The following is a 20,977-nucleotide window of genomic DNA, read 5'->3' as shown; positions in this document are numbered from 1 at the left end:
CCCAGAGAAGAGTCCAGAAAGGAGAATGGAAGGAGGGTGGCCTGCAAGAGGAGTGTCCTCCTCTGCCTCACTATCAGCCTTCTGCTTCCAGGTAAGATGGGGCAAGAACAGGGGAAACCGGAATGTGGTTCTGAGGGACACCCAGGTCTTACCTCTAGCACGTGGAGCTCACTCGGAATTAACCTGTTAAATGTTTCTTCCACAATGTCTGTTCCTTGATTTCCTTTTGGTGGCAGGTAGAAAGACATTTCACTCATGAGTACACACAGCCTTTCTTGATTCCTGCGTGCACAAAAATCTACCAAACTGCTCCATTTCACCACCTCTCCGATTCCACCTTTTCGCTGACTTCTGATGCCCCTCCTACCGTACCCCTTCCCCTGCCTTGTCTCTTTTTCTCTTGCTGTGATGTCTATGACAAGAGTAGCCATTGATTTCAAATGTGCCCTGAAGGATTACACAAAACACTGAGGGAGGGTAAGGATCAATCTGAGGCGGAAAAGAGCAGATATTTGCTTCCATGAGGGAGTATTTGTTCCCAATCTGGGTACATACCTTAAATATTGCGGAAAGAGATGGAGATACAGAGAAGGAGGCAAAGAAAAAGACCACAGGAAGATGGCAGTGTGGCAAAGCTTCTGCTCAAGTACTACCCACATAGCTCCCTGGCTGTGGCCAAGGGGACAGTATCTGCACAGGCCTCTCTCTGTGATTGGGCACATGGTGTACACTCAGTGTGTCACCTAATGATCCTCATGCTGGAAATAACCAACAAGATATCTGAAGTCACTAAGTCTGAGAAGAACAAAATAAATGCATAGCATCGAGGTAAGCACCCATTCAGAATACCTACTGTGTGTTTCCCATATCTACCTAGTAAGTGCAGTGTTTACTTCTTTTATCCTCTTGATAAATCAGTTCTTGCCTTCAGTAGATGGAAGTCCCTAACGGGAAGAGAAATACAGTAGAGCAAATTGCTAAGTGACCCGGACTACAAGTTTTAGGGCAGTGCTAAGCAGTGCCACTGCTAGATGGAACCAAGAGGATTGTGATAGGTACATTAAGGGACTCTTTGAAGTGGTTGACATTGCACTAAGGCCAAGTTTGCATATAGATTTGGGCAGATTTTGCATGAGAATGAAACAATGGGATTGAGAATAGAATGCTGACTCAGCTGACCACATCAACTTCCACCATTTGCCTACCAGCCCAGCCCATCCGCCCCAACCTTGACCTTGGGGAGTTTTGGCCCAGGAAGGGGAGAGGGCTCACCAGCTCCTCCCAGTATGCCCCCTATTTTCTCTCTCTGCAGAGAGGGTCCAGCCCTGGAAATAGAGGCTGTCTCTCACAGGGTCTCTCCTCTCTACAGGAAGAGGCAACACTTTCACCATCGATTGCTCAGGCTTTGACCTGCATGGGGTGGACCCTCCTGCCTTCCAAGCAGTGTTTGACAGAAAGCCCTTCCGTCCAATCATCAAGTACAGTGTCCCCACTCATGTCAACGTCTCCTTCACCTTGTCTGTCATCCTGGAAGCAGTGAGACCTGGTCCCCACATTCTTCCCATTGCTTCTAATAGGGAACAAGTATCCTCTGCCCTGTCAACCCAATGTTGCACTGGTCCGGTGGTAAACAATAGGTACCCTAAATGGATTTTGTACAAGTCAGATGGTTTTCCTGTGCAGGAGAGTGGCATGAAGAAGAATACTGCAATGAAATTTTTTCAGGACACATGTGTCCTTGAGTCCTGTTCTCTTTGAAATGCTTTTAATGTCAATTAAAACCAGATTTGTACCTAGACACAGGGGAAAAAAGTAAGGATGACAGTCCCGCAGCTAGAATTATGCCTGGACCAACAAATGAGTAAATAGTGGTGAGAATACGAGGTGGGTGTGAGCCAAATCTTTCCACACTAATAACCCTGGGTGGGAATTTCTTTATCAGGATGCACAGCTCCAGCTGCTGACATCATTCCTGTGGATGAATTTGGTAAGGCAGAGTCGACTCTCCCCATTCCCACTTCCATTTATAATTTTAAATTTGAGAAGTTAGAAGTGATATAAAAGGTTTTCTACTCCAAACCTCTTCTCAAGGTATAAATCCTTCTGGGACGAAATAACTCCCTATAGAATTGGACTGGCCCTGGGGACACAAACTTCCCTGGCTAGCTTTGGCAGGTAGAAATGGCAACTCCCCAAAGATAGCCAAGTGGTTGCAGGTCAATAACTGGTATGTTCCTGGCTCCAAGTGGTTTTAGGTGATATTTGAGATGTTCCTGGCAGAAAGGATATTAAGGGGCTCTTTGCTGATGAGCCTTGTTAAATAAAGGGGAGATAGGCTGTGGTCCTTAGGGTCACAAATGCAAGTGGGAGGATGAGAGTTTAAAAAAGAGTGGAAAGGGCAGGAGAAGCGGATGGGGTGAGCTCACCATCACTCTCCTCCATCCCTCACTGCCCTGGCTGCAGATATGGGACAATCCTTTCATCAGCTGGAACCCAGAAAAATGTGTTGGCCTCAATAAACTCACGATAGTAGCTGAAAAGCTGTGGCTCCCAGACATCTTCATCGTGGAATCGTGCGTATCTGGGCTAGGGAAAGCCAGCCCAAGGCCCCATCTGCAAAGAACAGCGTAGGGTCCATGCAGGGCACGGGGCCACCAAACACTCAGACGGGGCATAGTCTCGAATGGACTTCCACAAAACACTACGAGGAGAGGGAGAGACAAGATAGAGAGGCATTAGAGAAAGAGCCCAAAAGGAGAGCACAGTGGGGGAAGGCCTGAGAAGGAAGGGAAACAAAAGCTGACTGAGTCCTACCTTCCCCTCCCTTTCCCAAACAGCATGGATGTGGATGAGATGCCTTCAGGTCTCATTGCCTATGTCAGCAGTGAAGGTCGAATAAAGTACGATAAGCCAATGAGGGTGACCAACATCTGTAACCTGGACATCTTCTACTTCCCTTTTGACCAACAGAACTGTACCTTCACCTTCACTTCTTTCCTCTACACAGGTAAGTAAGTGTGACACATTTTGATAGCTATTTAAGATCAAGGGGAAGATATTTAAATGGCGTAGATATTGTTAGGGAAGGTTTTAGATCAGTGTTCCTCAACTCCAGCTGCCCACTAAAGCTTTTTAAAAATACCAATAACTGTGCATCACCCCAGAGATTCCAGTTTAATTGTTCCAGGTGAGCCCCCAGGTGATGCTAATGTGCAGACAAGGCTAAGAACCACTGCTTTACAGCTTGGATGGCCCTTGTGCCAAATGAGGCCCATCAGACTCTGAGCTGCTGCACACCTATAATTTTTAGCTCAAATATTTTAACTTTAATAGCTAACACACTTAAACCAGTAAATGAATGTAACCGAATGCCATCAGGTGTCATACGGCAGATTTTGATAAATTAATCATCATAATGGGCACGAGTGTAATTATAAAAATATTGAGCTAATTCAAGCTTGATTCCACTAAAACAACATCATACAACTAGGAGATTGGGAAGGAAAATAGGAATGATTCCAAAAGTTCTTGACTCACATTTGAGTCATTCTCAATATTCCCGAAACAACCTTGACTCACTCTTGTTTTCAACAACAACAACAATCAATGCTGCAGCCCACACACATAGGAATTGCTAGTCCTGTAACCCATTTCTGAGAAAACCAGGATGCCCTGCCTTAGGAGGTCAGGGAAACATTTGTTGAAGAAGCTCAACGGGGGAGGAATTGAATTTTGTGGGCAGGAGGTTTGGGAATACTTCTGGACTGAGACGACCGCCTGTCTTACAGTGGATAGCATGCTCCTGGGCATGGACAAGGAAGTGTGGGAGATAACAGATATGTCTCGTGATGTCATCCACACCCAGGGAGAGTGGGAGCTCCTGGGCATCAACAAGACCTCTCCAAAGATGTTGGTGGGCGACAACCTGTATGACCAGATCATGTTCTATGTGAGTCCCAGGGTCCCTGTCTGACTTCCGGTCCCAGTTGGTCTGTGTTTTCCACTTGAATCTAAGGCTCTTTGGGAAGTAAAAAGAAGCCCCAGAGGGTTAAGCACCTGCTCCTCCACCTGACTGTCCTGAAGCAGGACCTGCAGGTGCCCCCCCATTCATTCGCCCTGCTGGGCTGTTACAAGTACTGCTGCTCGGAATGGAGCAGCAAATGGATGGCCCAAAGGGCCCTACTTGCCCCTAGAATTCTATAATCATTGTGTTCTGGGCAGGTTGAAAATAAATAAAAATTAAACAACAAATTGGAGGCACTTCTAATTAAATATGCATGTGTCACCTAATAAGATTGTCCCATAGCCAGCCTAACAGTGCAGGGCAAGGATTAGATAGTGAAATAGACAAACTGAGCCCTCTGGAATCAATTTATTTGACACCTTCTCCACTCCCTCTCCAGGTGGCGATCAGGCGCAGGCCCAGCCTCTACATCATAAACCTCCTGGTGCCCAGTGGCTTTCTGGTTGCCATCAACGCCCTCAGCTTCTATCTGCCAGCAGAGAGCGAGAATCGCGCCCCATTCAAGATGACCCTTCTGCTGGGCTACAACGTCTTCCTGCTCATGATGAATGACTGACTCCCTGCCAGTGGCACCCCCCTCATCAGTATGGCTCCTCCCACTTTCTGGAGAAGCAAAGGCAGCAGAGGACAGGGACCAGCTGCTGCTCTAATTAAGGAGGGAAGGGGCTCTCAGGGAAGACTGGCCTTGGGAAACAGACATAAGAAGAACTTAGTTCTGTTTTATTTATAGTTTGCTTTGCCCTCAGGTGTCTACTTTGCCCTGTGCCTGTCGCTGATGATGCTCAGCCTGCTGGAGACCGTCTTCATCGCCTACCTGCTGCACCTGGCCACCAACCAGCCCCCACCATGCCGAGGCGGCTCCACTCCCTGCTGCTGCACTGCACCTGCCCAAGGAAATGCTGCCCCACTACGCCCCACAAGGGAAACAAGGGCCTGGGTCTCCCCCCCGCCCAGCTGCCTGGTGAGGGAAGTCAGCCCCCCACACTTGCTCTTTCCACACCCCCACTTCTCTGCCCCTCCTTTCTTCCCTCCCTTCCTCCCTGGGCGGGTGACCTTCACAGCCCAGGGCTGAGTCTCTGTCCTTTCCACAGGCCTGAAGGAGCCAGTAGAATTGGTGGGGAAGGTGCCAGGCCCCGGAGAGGCAGAGCCGGCTAGGGGCTCAGGATGGACAAGGGCCCAGCGGGAGCAGGAGGCCCAGAAGCGGCACGGGGTGGAGCTGTGGGTGCAGTTCAGCCACATGATGGACACCCTGCTCTTCCTCCTCTACCTGCTCTTCATGGCCTCCTGCATCCTCACGGTCATCGGCCTCTGGAACACCTAGAGGGACATCCACCTCTCTGCAAACCACAGCTTGGAGTTCCTCCTCGTCTTAGGGCCAGCCAGACAGGGCCACTTTCCTAACCTCAGCCACTTTTCCCCAGTGACTGTCATGTCCCCTTCTACATTACAAAAACTCCAACACAGCACTACTGAGCAGGTTCAGCTGACAGTTTCCTGACTTCTCATATTCCAGGGTCCTCATTCCTGCACACTTTCAGTGTCCCTGAGCCACACCTAACTCCTCACTGCCTTATCAGGGAAGTCCAGGTCAGCAGAGTCTCTCCTTGACTGATCACTCCATTAAACAACTTTCCAGGAAGCACTGGCTCCTTGGGATGTTTATTATAAATTAAGCCCACGAACACTAGGGTGGAGAGTCCTCTTGCAGAAATTTTGGTACTTCACCCTAAACAGGTGTAATCTGATTTGATTTTAAGTGTTTCAGACACTTTCAGAGTTTTAGAAGAATAAAAAGGACAGGTCTTATTTGCAAGAAATTATTTCATTTGCAATAAAATATTTACAAAGATAAAATGTTCCTTTCATCGACCATTTCTTTTTCACTTTCCTTTACTTCTCTCATTCCTAAAATTGCTCTTTGAAATAAATAATATATTGTGTCATTTGTTTTTATTCTGACAGGTTTCTCTGATTTCACATCAAACAGAGTGGGCCTTCTGACATTAGGAGGATGGCCAGGAAGGACCCCAGTTAAAGGGTTCAGATTAAATAAGTTGTCATTCAGCCACACTATGGAATGCTATGCAACCATTTAAAGTGGGAATGTAGATCTATGTTAATGCCATGGAAACAGGTCCATGATATATTAAGTGAAGAAAACAAGTTACAAAACAGTATGTATCTTTAATTTCTGTAAAATAGATCAATAGAAAGAAATGCAGAGAAATACGTATGCATGACTAGATACCAAAACATTAGCAAACTTTGTTCTGGATAATGGAATTATGAATAATTGCTATTTTCTTTTGTATTCTTGTCTGTGCTTTCTGAATTGTTTTTGATGAGCATGTATTACTTTTATTATTAAAAGAAAAAAAAATACAAAATTTTAAAAAAGAATTCCCTGTTAACAGTGTTAACGCCATCAGCAGACAGCATTGTGGGGAGGGCTCTAACAGACAGTTGGGAGCAAGACCTCGAGCAGAGACAGAAACTGAAAGGCACAGTGGAAGAATACCAAAGACAAATTTCTGGATTATATTTCAGTGAGGTGAATACATTTCAGGGATTTATTTATTACATTTCTGCCTCCCCCAAGAGTGTGCTTTCACAAAGCTCAGGGACAATGTCACATCCATTGTTATAGCTGAGCACGTGGCACCATGTCTGACCCTTCACAGACACTTAATATGGACTTGTTGAATGCGTGAATGTATGGATGAATGCCAGCCAACCTAGAATGCACATTTTACTAGCTCTAGCTGTAAATGTCTTTATTCCTTCCCAGAATATTTTATTTTCTGTATCTAATGTGGAAAATAGGTAACCCATCCTCACACATCAACAGCTATCTCTGAGTTCTCAGAGATGTTACTTATACACTGATAAAGGCATTTCTGTTAATAGATTCTCTTCTATTTCCTCCTCCTTTCCACTACTTGGAACATATTTCTCACTCAGAAACTCGTCCTTGGTTTTTGCCAATAACTTAACAATGAAGAGTGTCTACTAAGCCTTTGAGGAATTTCACATGTCCTAAGATCACCTTTGTATCGTTTCTTTTTCCTTCCCCATCTCCACATTTATACTTCTGAAGATGTCATGTTGCAATTTTTTCAACATCATATATATGTGGCGTTAGGTTTTTTTCTGTACCAAGACTATCCTTTGACAATGCCCTTCGCAAAAGAACATTCCAGTGATATGTTCATGTTGAAATGAGCCTTGTGGTTTAAAACACGATCTCACAATGAAGCAAAACATTTTAAGCTAAGTGCCAGCCTTGACATGTCAGCAGGAATGTTATGGGTGTTTCACAATTTGAAAGGGGGGACTTCTGGTTTCTGATGTCTCTCTCTCATTCAAAAAAATATATATGTATAATAGTCCTTGTGAGAATAACTATTTTATTTTCCTCTGTTTTCTGTTAAAAACCTCCGTTAAGGGCCGGGTGCAGTGGCTCACGCCTGTAATCCTAGCACTCTGGGAGGCCGAGGCGGACGGATTGTTTGAGCTCAGGAGTTCGAGACCAGCCTGAGCAAGAGCGAGACCCCGTCTCTACTAAAATTAGAAAGAAATTAATTTGACAACTAAAAATATATAGAAAAAATTAGCGGGGCATGGTGGTGGATGCCTGTAGTCCCAGCTACTCGGGTGGCTGAGGCAGTAGGATTTCTTGAGCCCAGGAGTTTGAGGTTGCTGTGAGCTAGGCTGACGCCACGGCACCCACTCTAGCCCGGGCAAAAGAGTGAGACTTTGTCTCAAAAAAAGAAAAAAAAAACCTCCATTAAGGCTGGTCCAAAGGTAGTGCGTTATCTCAATTGATTGTTCACAGTCAGTTACAAATCAAACTCCTGTTCTACTCTTTCCCCACTTCTCACTATTACATTTGATGAGTCTTAAAATAAATAAACACAAATGAAAACCTCTGTTAAGAGTGTACATTGAAAATTTATAAGCTCTTTGTAAAAACCAGACCATTGGCCCTGGATATACTACTCTCGCCAAATGCTTCAACATTTTCTAACTTCATGGGTTGTCGTTTCTACTTAACTTCCCACTCTCTCCTTTCCTTGGCAGTATCCAGACTTATGCTCACAACCTCTTCACATCTCATTGTTTATTTTCTTGTTATTTAAACAATTCTCAGAAGACTTTCTACAAGAAGAATTTCCCCCTACTTATTCTTTTGGAAGTCCACATATCTGACCATTCTTATTATATGTTTTGGTCTCATTGCTGTCTTTGATTCCTTCCACCTTCTGGAAATCCAAAGTATCTACAGACTCTCTATAGACAGTACCGTATTTCACATTTAAACCCTCTCTTCTTTCATCTCTGCTTCTTTCTCTGAAAACCAAGCTCACCTGTCTGCTCTCCACCATTCCCTCTCCTTCCTGTTACTCTTCCTGTGCTTTCCCTTATACCAATCTTTTCCCCTATTATTTCTCCCTGATATTTTTGCTAGCTCTTTTGCAAACCTCCCATCCATATCTGGCGTTTAAGAAAACTAGTCTATGTCATCATTCTTGATAATTCGGAGTTGATGCCGCTGATATTGATTATCCCATTGATGTAGAAATCTACATAAAATAAGCAGCACTTAAAACACACCATGAGGCTGTTCCACTCCATGTGTGGCTATCTGTCTCCAGGAACGCCAGCAAGGTTTCCGGCTTCTTATTAAGCAAGCATGAGGGCTTATAAAGGCACAATTTAGAGGACAGATGATAAAGGCACCATTTAGAGGACAGTCATTCTTCAAGATCTTCCCTTCGGGGTAATTTGGTAATTCTGCCAAGTTACCCAAAGCCAACATTTGCCAGACACAGGTCCCTTTTTACTCCCTAGCTCCTGCTCCACTCTTTTTAAAATCTTGATCTTTACTAGACTCCAAGGGAACCATAGTGCCATCTGCCTGCCCAGTTTCTGCGCTGACAAAGGGGAAAGCACACCTCTTGTCCATTCCCTCACACTTTCTCAGGGAGGATCTGCTCAGATTCCCAGCTTCGGGGATCTTAAGTTCACAAAGAACTTCCTTTTAACTCTTCTCTGCCTTATACCACATCCCATCTCTCATGTATTATCTGAGCCATTCTGAGACATTTAGCCACTCAAAGTAGTTTCTTACTTCAATATTCAATAATTCTTAACCAGTATCTTGAATCATTAAGCCAGCCTTTTAACACACTAGGTGCAACACACAGCAGGCATACCAAAACCTGACACAATGAAAAACGTTTTTGTTCCTTCCTTCACTTCAGTGCTTTTTGTTTTGTTTTGTTTTGTTTTTTGAGACAGGATCTCATTCTGTTCCCCAGGCTAGAGTGCAGTGTTCATAGCTCACTGAGACCTCAAACTCCTGGGCTCAGGTGATCCTCCCACCTCGGCCTCCCAAGTAACTAGGACTGCAGGCACATACCACCATGCCTGGCTAATTTTTCTTATTTTTTTATACAGATGGAGTTTTGATATGTTGTCAAGGCTGATTTCAAACTCCTGGCCTCAAGTGATCCTCCCACCTCAGCCTCCCAATATCCTGGGATTACAGGTGTGAGCCACCACACCCGACCCACTTAATTACTTTTTAATTAAACTTTTGTTTTGCAATATAACACACATACAGAAGAGTATACAAATCATATGTGTACCACTCAATGAATTGTTAAAATTGATCAGGCCAGGTGTGGTGACTCACACCTGTAATCCCAGCACTTTCGGAAGCTGAGGCAGGAGAATTGCTTGAGGTCAAGAGTTCGAGACCAGCCTGGGCAAAATAGTGAGACCTCATTTCTAAAAAAATGAAAAAAAATTAGCCAGGCTTGATGCCATGAGCCTATAGTGCCAGCTACTGGGGAGGCTCAGGCGGGAGGATCGCTTGAGCTCAGGAGTTACAGGCTGCAATGAGCTGTGATTGGGCCACTGCACTCCAGCCTGGGTGACAGAGCAAGACCCTATTTCTTAAAAAAAAAAATTTATTATAATAAAAAGAAAATTTACCACACCTATATAACCACCACCCAGGTAAAGAAATAGACTAAACTCTTGGGAAACCCCCTTTGGGGCTCCTCCCAATCATTACTCACATTCATTCTCTCCAAAGGTGGCCACTAACCTGACTTCTAGATCAATTTAGCCTGTTTTTGAATTTTATATAAAAGGAATTACACTATGTATTCTTTTGTGTCTGGCTTCATTTAGTCAACACTATGTGAGATTTATCCATGTTGCTATGAGCAGAAAATTTGTTCATATTCATTATTCTATAATTTTTCACTTTTTATTAGTAATTATTGTCTTATTTATGAAACGAACTGACTCTAGCTTACATTAGATTAAAATTGTCACTAATTAAAATCATTGCTCATTTGTTGATGTTAAAATAACATTGGCAGATTGTGTTTGATCATGTGTTAAGCTAAAGAAATTAATTTTATTTGCTTATCTCCCTTTATATTTTCAGTTCTATGAATCTGGGAATGATATCTTAAATCCTGTTTGTAACAAGAAAGGGAATAAATAAGCTAATAAACATAGACATTAAAGACAAAAACACTGAAAAACTGCCAAGTTTTAAATATTTTTGTAGTATTATTTACTACATTCAGATGATCACCAAATTTATAAATGAACCATATTCCAAATGTTAATTTATAAAACCAATAGTTTAGGATTCAGAATGTACTTTCTGTAGAAACATATTTTAAACAATACTCAATAACCAAGTTAGAATTTTTTTGTTTTTTGAGACAAGGTCTCTCTCTGTCACCCAGTCTGGAATTACAGGTATGAGCCACCACACCTGGCCTAGAATATTTTAGTTTGTTTAACCCACAAGGCAGGTGAAATACCATATATGTGCAATGAAAAAATAAAATTAAATATGTCAAAGAAGTTAAAAGTGCTATTTCAAAACTAGAAATGAAACAAGTCCAATCAATAAAATGGAATCAAAAATTATTGTGAATTTTTATGTTTAAGGAAAAACAGACTTTGTTAGAGGAGACTTGAGAGTTGGTTATTCTCACTCTCTCACTAAAAGAGCCACCGAAGTCAGAAGTTGGCACCCAGTGAGATAATACACAATACACACCCAGGCAAAGTCAACTAATTAGGTCACAAATCAGTGATCCAGAAAACAATCGCGCTTCACCCCACATACCTTAATCACATAAGGTGATTAAGCATCCACCTGAGACTCTAGTCTGGACAAAGGCTATCCCTAAGCTGAGAGAGGTGATTAGATGTAGAATTTCTGCAACTAACTCCCGCTAGTCCCTCCCTGACTTCCAAGCCGAAGAGTCTGAAAATATTGTGGAGGTAAACCCAATGATGAAAACAGTAGTCAGAGGGAAACCAAATAAACTGAAAGCCAAACTTCAAGCAAGAGTCACATTCCAAAAGGAAAGACCTAGGGAAAAAGCCATAAAATCCAGATATATCAAACTTTAAAAATGAAATCATAAACATAATACAAGAAAGCAAGAGGACATTAAAAAGTCTTAACATGGGGCTGGCATGGTGGCTCATGACTATAATCCCAGCATTTTGGGAGGCCAAGGCAGGAAGATCACTTGAGGCCAGGAGTTCAAGACCAGCCTACACAATGTAGTGAGACTCATCTCTAGGGAAAAAAAAAAGTAGGCAGATATGGTGGTGTGTGCCTGTAGTTCCAGCCCTGGCCTTTCTCTTGGGGATCAGTCAACTCCAAAGTTTACAACTCTGTTAGCAGGGAGTTGAAAATGTGCCAGTCTGCACAGGTTACCAGCTCATGCACTCTTCCCTAATGACCTACAGCATTACCTCAGCCCAGAAGCTGAAAATAAATGCCCCAAGGCCCAAACACACTAAGAGAACTCCACGCATCGGCACTCACCCACCACGCAACAGAGCACGTGCTTGAAATTTTAGTGAACACACAGCCTTGGTGGTGGAAAAGCCTTATTTGCCCCTCAACCAGCCATGAGCATGAGAGAAGAAAGTTATTAGGTTCCTCTCAATAGGTCTGTGAGCTGGGCAGGGTCAGTCAGTAGCGAGACCAGCACCACCTGCCTTTCTGTGTATGTTTGGTTATTAATCATCCAAAGGATGAGTGGGTGAGTTCGTACTTCTGTGTCAGGTAAGGCTGTCAGGGAATGTATTTTCCATTTTCCTTGAGCCCTCTGTCAGGAGGACAGCTTCTTGAGGATCCCCTGTGATGGTGGATCATGCTGAAAGTGGCTACAAGCGTGTGGCAGGGCCACCCAGAGGCAGAAGTTGGTGCTCGGGTTGCTCAGATGCTGCCATGTTCATTGAGAAACAGCCCCGCTATGTTCATTGAGAAACAGCCCCGCTGGGATCCCCTGGCTCTTCATCACCAGGCACAGTCCTCTCCTCACTGGGCCCAGCCTCCCGGCCTCCAGCACAGCAGCCTCGGCACAGGCAGACCGTGGCTTAGCTGTGGCCTGAGGCCTCGCACACTGGCCTCACCACCATCTCCTGGTGGCCCACGTGAGGTTCCTCTCTGCCGTGGTCTATTTCACCAGGGCCCAAATGGTAGACTCATTGGTTGTTTTTGCCTTTTGTCATACAAGCAGTACTGTAATGAATAATCTTGTAAAAACCATATTTCTTCATTGTGCAGATAAGAAAATTCCCAGAAGTGCCATCCTAGGTCAAAGAGGATATACATTTGTAATGTTGATAGATACTGCCAAGTTGTCTGCCAAAAGGCAGACAATGTGTGAACATGTCTATTTTCCCCACAGACTTCCCAACGGAATGTATGGTTAAGCTTTTGGATTTTTGACATTTAGGAGGCTAAAAGGGTGATATTAGTGCAGTTTTAATTTGCATGTCTCTGATTATGGTTGAAGTTAACTTTTCATATATTTAAGGGCCATCTGTATTTCTTTTCCTGAACTGACTGTAGCTGGACTTTGCCCATTCTTCTCTTGGGTCTTTTCTTTCTCAATTTGTAAGAAGAGCTTGCTATATTAAGAAGATTAGTCTGCTGCTAGAATGTGAATTGCAAATACTTTTTTCCAGTTCGTCATTTGCTTTTGATTTAGCTAATATAATTTTTCCCATGCAAAAGGATTTCTTTTTAGATATAATTAAATTTATTAATGCTTTCTTATGTGATTTCTAGATGTTGAGATGTCATTAGAAACTTTTGATCGTAAATTTGGTCCTATATATCAAAATTAAATTTTCCCAGCCATTCCATTTCTAAGAATTTATCTTACATTTATACTTATTAATAAATACACATGCACACACACGCACACAAATATTCATTGCAGTACTAACTCCAATATAAACAATGGGAAATTTCCATCAATAACATGCTGGTTAATAAATTACAGTACACCCACACAGTGAAATGCTGTGCAACTGTTAAAAAAAGAATGAGAGGATATGTGCTTCAAGCAATGTGATGAATTAGGAATTCTGAAAAAGTCTTTGGCCAGTGCAAAGTACTAATTTGTTGGACAAATTATAGCATATAAGCTTTTAAAAGCATTCTTGACACCGATAGATGAACGAATAAACAAAATGTGGTATATATACAATACAGCCTTATTCAGCCTTAAAAAGCAAGGAAATTCTGACACATGCTACACAATAGATGAACCTTGAGGACCATTTTGCTGAGGGAAATAAGCCAGTCACAAAAAGATAAACACTGCATGACTCCTTTTATATGAAGTACCTGGAGTAGTCAAATTCATAGAGATAGAAAGTGGAATGATTGTAGCCAGGGGCTGGGGAAATGAGGGAAGGGGAATTTTTTGTTTAAGGGGTATAGTTTCAGTTGTGTAAGATGAAAAGAGTTCTGGAGATTGGCTGCACAGCAATGTGAATGTAGTTAGCACTACTTAACTGTACACTTAAAAATGGTTACAATGGTAAATTTTATGTTATATGTGTTTTACCACAATTACATTTTTTTTAATTTTTAAGGATTTTAACGATAGGTACTTCAGAATAAGCATACTTTTTATATTTACTAAGAAAAAAATTGATGAGAATAAAATCCACTGTTAATATGTTTTGAAATAAACTTGTATATTTTTAACCAAAAAAAAAAAAAAGCACTGCTGTACTCACAAAAAAGTACAGGGATGTTTGTTTGTTTGTTTTTCTAGAAGAGACAAGCTGATTCTAAAGTATGTATGGAAATGAAAAAGAAGAACAAAAGTAGAGGAATTTACACTATTTTTGTGTGTGTGAGACAGGGTCTCAGTGTGTTACCCAGGCTGGAGTGCAGTGGTGTGATCACAGCTCACTGCAACCTCCAACTCCCAGGCTCAAGTGATCCTTCCTGCCTCAGCCTCCTGAGTGGCTGGGACTATAGGCATGTGCTACCACGCCTGGCTAATTTTTTCTATTTTTTTGTAGACATGGGGTCTCACTCTTGCTAAGGCTGGTCTCAAACTTCTGACCTCAAGCCATCCTCTTGACTCAGCCTCCCAGAGTGCTAAGATTACAGGTGTGAGCCACTGTGCCTGGCATGGAGTTATTGTTTAATAGGTACAGAGTTTCATTTTGGGATAATGAAAAAGTTCTGGAGATGGATGATAATGATGATTGCACAACATTGCAAATATACTTAATTAATGCCACTGAAGTGTATACTTAAAATGGTTAAAATGATAATATTATGTTGTGTATACTTTACCACAATAGAACAAAAAATAAGTAAATAAAAAGCAGCTAGAGAGAAAAGACAAATTACCTAAAAAAAGAACAGTAATTAAACTGACAGCTAATTTCTTAAAAATAACAATGGAAGCCAGAAGACAGTAAGATCATATTTCCTATAATAATTGCAAAGAAAAAACAAATCCATCCAGAATTCTATACCTAGCAAAATGATCTTTTAAGAATGAAGATCAAGCTACGTATGGTGGTGCATGCCTGTCATCTCAGCTACTTGGGAGGCTCAGGCAGGAGGATCACTTGAGCCCAGGAGTTCAAGACCAGCCTGGGCAACATAGCGAGACCCTGCCTCATCTCAAAAAAAAAAAAAAAAAAAGAATGAGAACCAAAAAAAGGCTTACACAGCCTGAGAAACATGACAAGATTCCATCTCTACATAAAAATAGAAAATTAGCCTGCAGTCCCAGCTATTCAGGAGGCTGAGGCAGGAGGCTCACTTGAGCCCAAGGATTTGAGGTTGTAGTGAGCTATGATGATGCCACTGCACTCTAGCCCCAGCAACAGAGCGAGACCCTGTCTCTACAAAAAAATAGAAAACAAACATTAGCTGGGTGAGGCGGTACGTGCCAATAGTCCCAGCTACTCAGAAGGCTGAGGCAGAAAGATTGCTTGAGCCCAGGAGTTTGAGGTTGCAGTGAGCTACGATGATGCCACTGCACTCTAGCCCAGGAAACAGAACGAGATCCTGTCTCAAAAAAAAAAAAAAGGCTCACAAATATAACAAGAGATTTTCCCAGCAAGAGATCCCTTACCAATGGAGCTTCTAAGTGCATATTCCAGGAAGAAGGAAAATGATCCTCATAAGCAGGCTTAAGATACAGAAAGGAATGAGAGCAAAGAAGGTGGTAAATATGTAAGTAAATATAGAACAACACCGACTATATTAACTAGTCATATGATGCTTAAAAATACAAAATATATCTAAAATGCTGGACAATGGTAGGTAAGTGGAGTAGACGGTAATTAGAATTAAAGCATTCTAAGATCCTTGTATTTTCAGGAGGAGGGCAGAGATATTGATTAACATGAGACATTATTATGAATGTATGCTGTGCAGGGTTAATTGGAGAAACATATCCACTAGGAATGAAATGGAATAGGGGACTTATTACAGGCTTTCACCTTACACAATGTGGAAGCTGGTTAATCAGCTTACGTCAGTTGATACACAGCTATTGCTGCCGCAGCTGGTGCTGGCCTGATTCTACAAGGCAGGTTGCCTGATCGGAGTCAGGGAAGCCGAAGAACAGGTGGTGGGAGCTGGAGGCGCTGCAGGCCCATTGCTGCCCCAGGAGTTGCACATCCTGGCCCAGGGTTCACAAATAGAAACGAAGGCTCTGTGGCAGGAGGGAGGAGGTCCAGGCTCCGCCGCAGTTGCAGGAGCAGCACACACCGGTCCAGGATTTGGAAAAGCTGAAGGAGGAGAGATGGTAGGAGCACAGGGATTGTGGGCCTGGTGCTGCCCCCACACCAACAAGTGTGTAAGCTGCAACAGCTTCTTGTGCTTCTAAGCGTAAAACAATATATGTGGGTGCTACCTCACTTCTGCCTTTCTAATTTCTCACAAAATGCCTCTTTTAGCCCCTGCCAACCCAGAACCATGCAGGGATGGGAATTCTGGGAATTTCAGCTTAGCTAAGTTGACACAATACAAATCAACAATAGTCCACCCCCTACCACCCATATGCATCTCTTTTAACCATACTTAACTTCCAAATAAAGACAATAGCAAAATCATACTTCACATGTGACATACGTAACTGTCCCTTGTACAACCAGAAACAGGCTAACCTTCCCCAAAAGCAGATACAAAGTTCCTCTATCCATTCTTGAGTGATATTCACTCATTTTCAGGCTGAGTCACGTTTCCTTTTTTTTTTTTTTTTTTTTGAGACAGAGTCTCTCTCTCTCTTGCCTGGGCTAGAGTGCCGTGGGTCAGTGTATCTCACAGCAACCTCAAACTCCTGGGCACAAGCAATCCTCCTGCCTCAGCCTCCTGGGTAGCTGGGACTATAGGCACGCGCCACCATGCTCGGCTAATTTTTCTATTTTTAGTTCTTTGGCTGATTTCTTTCTATTTTTAGTAGAGACAGGGTCTCACTCTTGCTCAAGCTGGTCTCGAACTCCTGAGCTCAAGCAGTCCTCCCACCTCGGCCTCCCATAGTGCTAGGATTACAGGCGTGAGCCACTGCCCCTGGCCTCAGAGTTCCTTTTGATATTTTTTTTTTTATCTTAAGTACTGAGATACAAGGTTAACTACTATTAACATCTATTATATAGAAGGATATGGGAGAAGGAAAGAGAAAAAGATCGGCTAATACATACACAAATATAGTCATATCCAAGTGAGGAATAAATACTTATAACTATCACAGTTCTCTGTGATATCTCTGTAACTGGTTGTATGGTGATAGCTGGTGCTTATAACTACCTTCTTCCACTACCTATTCCATATTCTCTTTGCTTTCAACTTGCTCCTTGGCCAGCCATGATTCCTTGCCTGATGGGGTGACCTAAATCTTCATCCCTGAAGGCACTGAGCATTTAGCAGTCCTGTCTGTTTTGGGTTGTTGTAATTTTCCACTGATTTTAATCACAGGACCTGAGAGTGCTAAGAGGCCCCTCAGGGGATCTTCTGCATTCCAGTCATACTCTTTCTTACCACCATCATATATTAATAATAACCCAATTTCTCCTTCATAGGATCAACTACCCCCTTTTTTGCTTGTTGATTCAATGGTATTTGGAGTCCAAATTGATCAAATGGCAGTCTCAATTTCCAGTTTAATGGAACAATTGCTACATCACCTGGTGGAAGTATTCCTCTATTGGAAACTAAGACTCCTGGAACAGCAGAGCCCAAAGTTGCAGGAATGAAAAGCAGACATTTCATTGGTGGCTTAGTAAGTAGGAATAATAGTGACAGAAAACTTTCCCATTTCCCTCCCTTGGTCCCCAGACCCTTGGATCCTACCTATAGGGTAAATGGCGCTGTATATTGATCACTAACTTAGAGCATACACTGTATTTTGGAAGACATTACTCTAGCTCCACAAGATGCTGCCACTATGAGTGAGTCTTCCAAGGGCCACTCCGTTGTTTGATGCACCTAGCTGCTTCAGGTTAATGAGTGTATAAGATCAGTGAGTCCCATGAACATGAGCCTAATGCCAATACTTCAGTTGCTGTAAAATGAGTTCTTTGATCAAAAGTAATGTTGTGGCCTGATGCGGTGGCTCACTCCTGTAATCCTAGCACCCTGGGAGGCCGAGGCGGGCGGATTGTTTGAGCTCAGGAGTTCGAGACCAGCCTGAGCAAGAGCGAGACCCCGCCTCTACTAAAATTAGAAAGAAATTAATCGGCCAACTAAAAATATATAGAAAAAATTAGCCGGGCACTACATGCCTGTGGTCCCAGCTACTCGGGAGGCTGAGGCAGAAGGATCACTTGGGCCCAGGAGTGTGAGGGTGCTGTGAGCTAGTCTGATGCCACGGCACTCACTCTAGCCTGGGCAAAAGAGTGAGACTCTGTCTCAAAAAAAAAAAAAAAAAAAGTAATGTTGTATGGATTCATGAGAGACTTAGGCGTTCTGGAAGTTTACAATCATTTTGGCAAAAGCATTGAAAGCAGGGAAGTAAATCACATTCAAACTGTATGTCTATTCCAGTGAGACCAAAACTCTCCTCCTTCCACAATAAAGCTTGTCCTGTGTAATCAGCTGCCACTGGGTAGCTGGCTGATTGTCCCCTGGGAAATGATGCCATACTAGAGACTCAGTATTTGTCTCTATTCTTAGTAGGTTGGGCACTCAGCGAGGTGACTATAAAAAGATGTGTCTTAGTGCACAAAAGTCAACATTGCGGAGCTTGTGAAAAACAGCAATCGCTCTCACCATGGCCATCTTGTTTATGAGCCATTGAGCCCGGGGGAAGAGGCTGTCATTCATGCACAGAATGAGTCATCTTATCCATTAGCTGATTAAATCTTCATCTGCTGAGGTTGCTCTTCAGGGAGCATTCACATGGAACAAAAATATCTTCACATTTTCTGCCAATTTGATAGCACATTTTCTGCTATCTTTTCCCTAGACCATCTTGCTACCAATTTTCCAATTGTGTTTCTTCCAACTTCCCTGACCATCCAACTAAACCACTAATAACTGCACATGAAGTGGTATAAATTTGAACCTCTAGCCATCTCTCCTTCCAGAGAAAATGAACAACTAGACACACTGCTTAAAGTTCTGCCCCTGGGAAGTTTTTCCTTCAACATTGTCTATCAGGGTCACCCTAGAGTGGCTATAGTGCTATAGCTGTATACTTTTGGGTCACGTCAGCATATTGTACAGAATCATGTGTAAACTATACTTCCTCAGTTAGCTGGTCATAAGCAACTTCTCATGAGGCCACTGGTGCATGCTGAGAAGGAAGAGGCAATGTAGCAGAAGAATAGGCCCTGGGTATCTGGACTGTTCATTTGGGTGACAATCTTCTATGGCATGCATGATAAAATCTAAAGGTATCCACTAAAATAACAGAAATAGGGTATATGATTTCCAATCAGTAAAGAAGGAAAATAAAATAAGGAAAGATGATCCTAAATAAATTCAAAAGAAGGCAAGAAAGAAGGGAAGAAAGAGGCCGGGCGCGGTGGCTCACGCCTGTAATCCTAGCACTCTGGGAGGCCGAGGCGGGCGGATTGTTTGAGCTCAGGAGTTCGAAACCAGCCTGAGCGAGAGCGAGACCCTGTCTCTACTAAAAATAGAAAGAAATTAATCGGACAACTAAAAATATATAGGAAAAATTAGCCGGGCATGGTGGCGCATGCCTGTAGTCCCAGCTACTCGGGAGGCTGAGGCAGAAGGATCACTTGAGCCCAGGAGTTTGAGGTTGCTGTGCGCTAGGCTGATGCCACGGCTCTCACTCTAGCCCAGGCAACAGAGTGAGACTCTGTCTCAAAAAAAAAAAATAAAAAAAAAATGGGAAGAAAGAAACAAAAAAGAAATAAGATGGTATTAATAGAAATAAATCCAAATATATTAGTAATCAAAATAAATGTAAATAGATTCAACTCAGCAATTTAGTCAGTATTTGTAAAATTAGATTTTAGAAAAACACACCTAACATGTAAGGACACAGAAAAACTAGAGGTAAATGATTGGAAAAGATATGTAAGGCAAATACTATCCAAAAGTAAGCTGGAATGACTCTATTCATATCTTAATAACAGACAAAATTATCATTAAGCCAGAAATAATTATTCAAGATAAAGAGGATCTCTATATAATGATAAAATGTTTAATCACTTGGAAGATATTAACATTCTAAACTTGAATGCACCTCATAAAACAGCCTTGAAATATATAAAGCAAAAATTAAAAGAATTGCAAAGAGAAAAGTGACAGTTCTACCATTATGATGGGAGATTTCAACACATCTCAGTGAATGATAACACATTTGTAAAAATAAAATAGACTTTAGCCACACAGTTACATTTAAGGAGACTATGTGGAACTCTATACACAATAATTGGAAGATACACATTCTTTGCAAGTATACATGAGACATTTATGAACTACATATAGGCTATAAAACAAGTCTCAAAGTTTAGTAGCAATTAGACTGTGTTCTCTGAATATTTTATTATTATTAACAAACATCTGGTGTTTATTATGTACCAGCACTGTTCAAAGCATTTTATCATTATTACCTTAATTAATCCTCATAACAACACTCTGGGATAGGAGCTATTATCATCCCACTTTAAAATTGATGAAACTGCAGCAAAGAGCTTAAGCAACTTAAGCCCAAGATCATACAACTTGGAAATGGTGGACCTAGGGTTCAAAGTGAGGGAGTCTAGCGTTAAAGTTCATACTCTTAACCACTTCGTTCTGCTACCTCTCTAATCACAATACAATTAAACTAGAAACCAATAACAAAAACATAACCCTTTCCTTCCACATGTGTAGATGCAAAAGTATATTTCTGCTTTTTTTTTTCACCCCCACAGTCTGAAAAAGTATATTTCTAAGTAATTCATAGGTCAAAGAAAAAACAAAAATTGAATTTAAAAAATTCCTACAGCTGAACCTAGTACATAGGAAAACTTGTGGGAGATAAATATTTCGAAGGAAAGTATAGCTTTAAATAAATATACAAGGAAAGAAGAAAGGATGAATGAAATTCTAGGAAATTTGAAAGTAAGGTATAGGAACAGAAAACAGATCAGTGGTGACCTGGGGGTGAC

The 20,977-nt window shown here is 42.2% G+C and overlaps 1 protein-coding gene across 1 annotated transcript; it reads left to right on the top strand.

The window, feature by feature from the left end:
- The first annotated feature begins 25 nt into the window (after positions 1–25).
- Positions 26–5,432, top strand: LOC105807078 (5-hydroxytryptamine receptor 3C-like). The gene is given in 11 exon segments (XM_012640363.1): positions 26–47; positions 50–91; positions 1,370–1,536; positions 1,943–1,987; positions 2,464–2,573; positions 2,838–3,007; positions 3,789–3,949; positions 4,404–4,608; positions 4,771–4,869; positions 4,872–4,985; positions 5,116–5,432. Coding segments are annotated over 11 exon segments (1,365 nt in total). The 3' UTR covers positions 5,346–5,432.
- The last annotated feature ends 15,545 nt before the right edge of the window (positions 5,433–20,977 follow it).

This window comes from Propithecus coquereli, unplaced genomic scaffold (assembly GCF_000956105.1).
Source record: "Propithecus coquereli isolate 6110/MARCELLA unplaced genomic scaffold, Pcoq_1.0 Scaffold10, whole genome shotgun sequence".
Lineage (NCBI taxonomy): Eukaryota > Metazoa > Chordata > Mammalia > Primates > Indriidae > Propithecus > Propithecus coquereli.
This window is presented reverse-complemented; position numbering and strand designations above follow the sequence as displayed.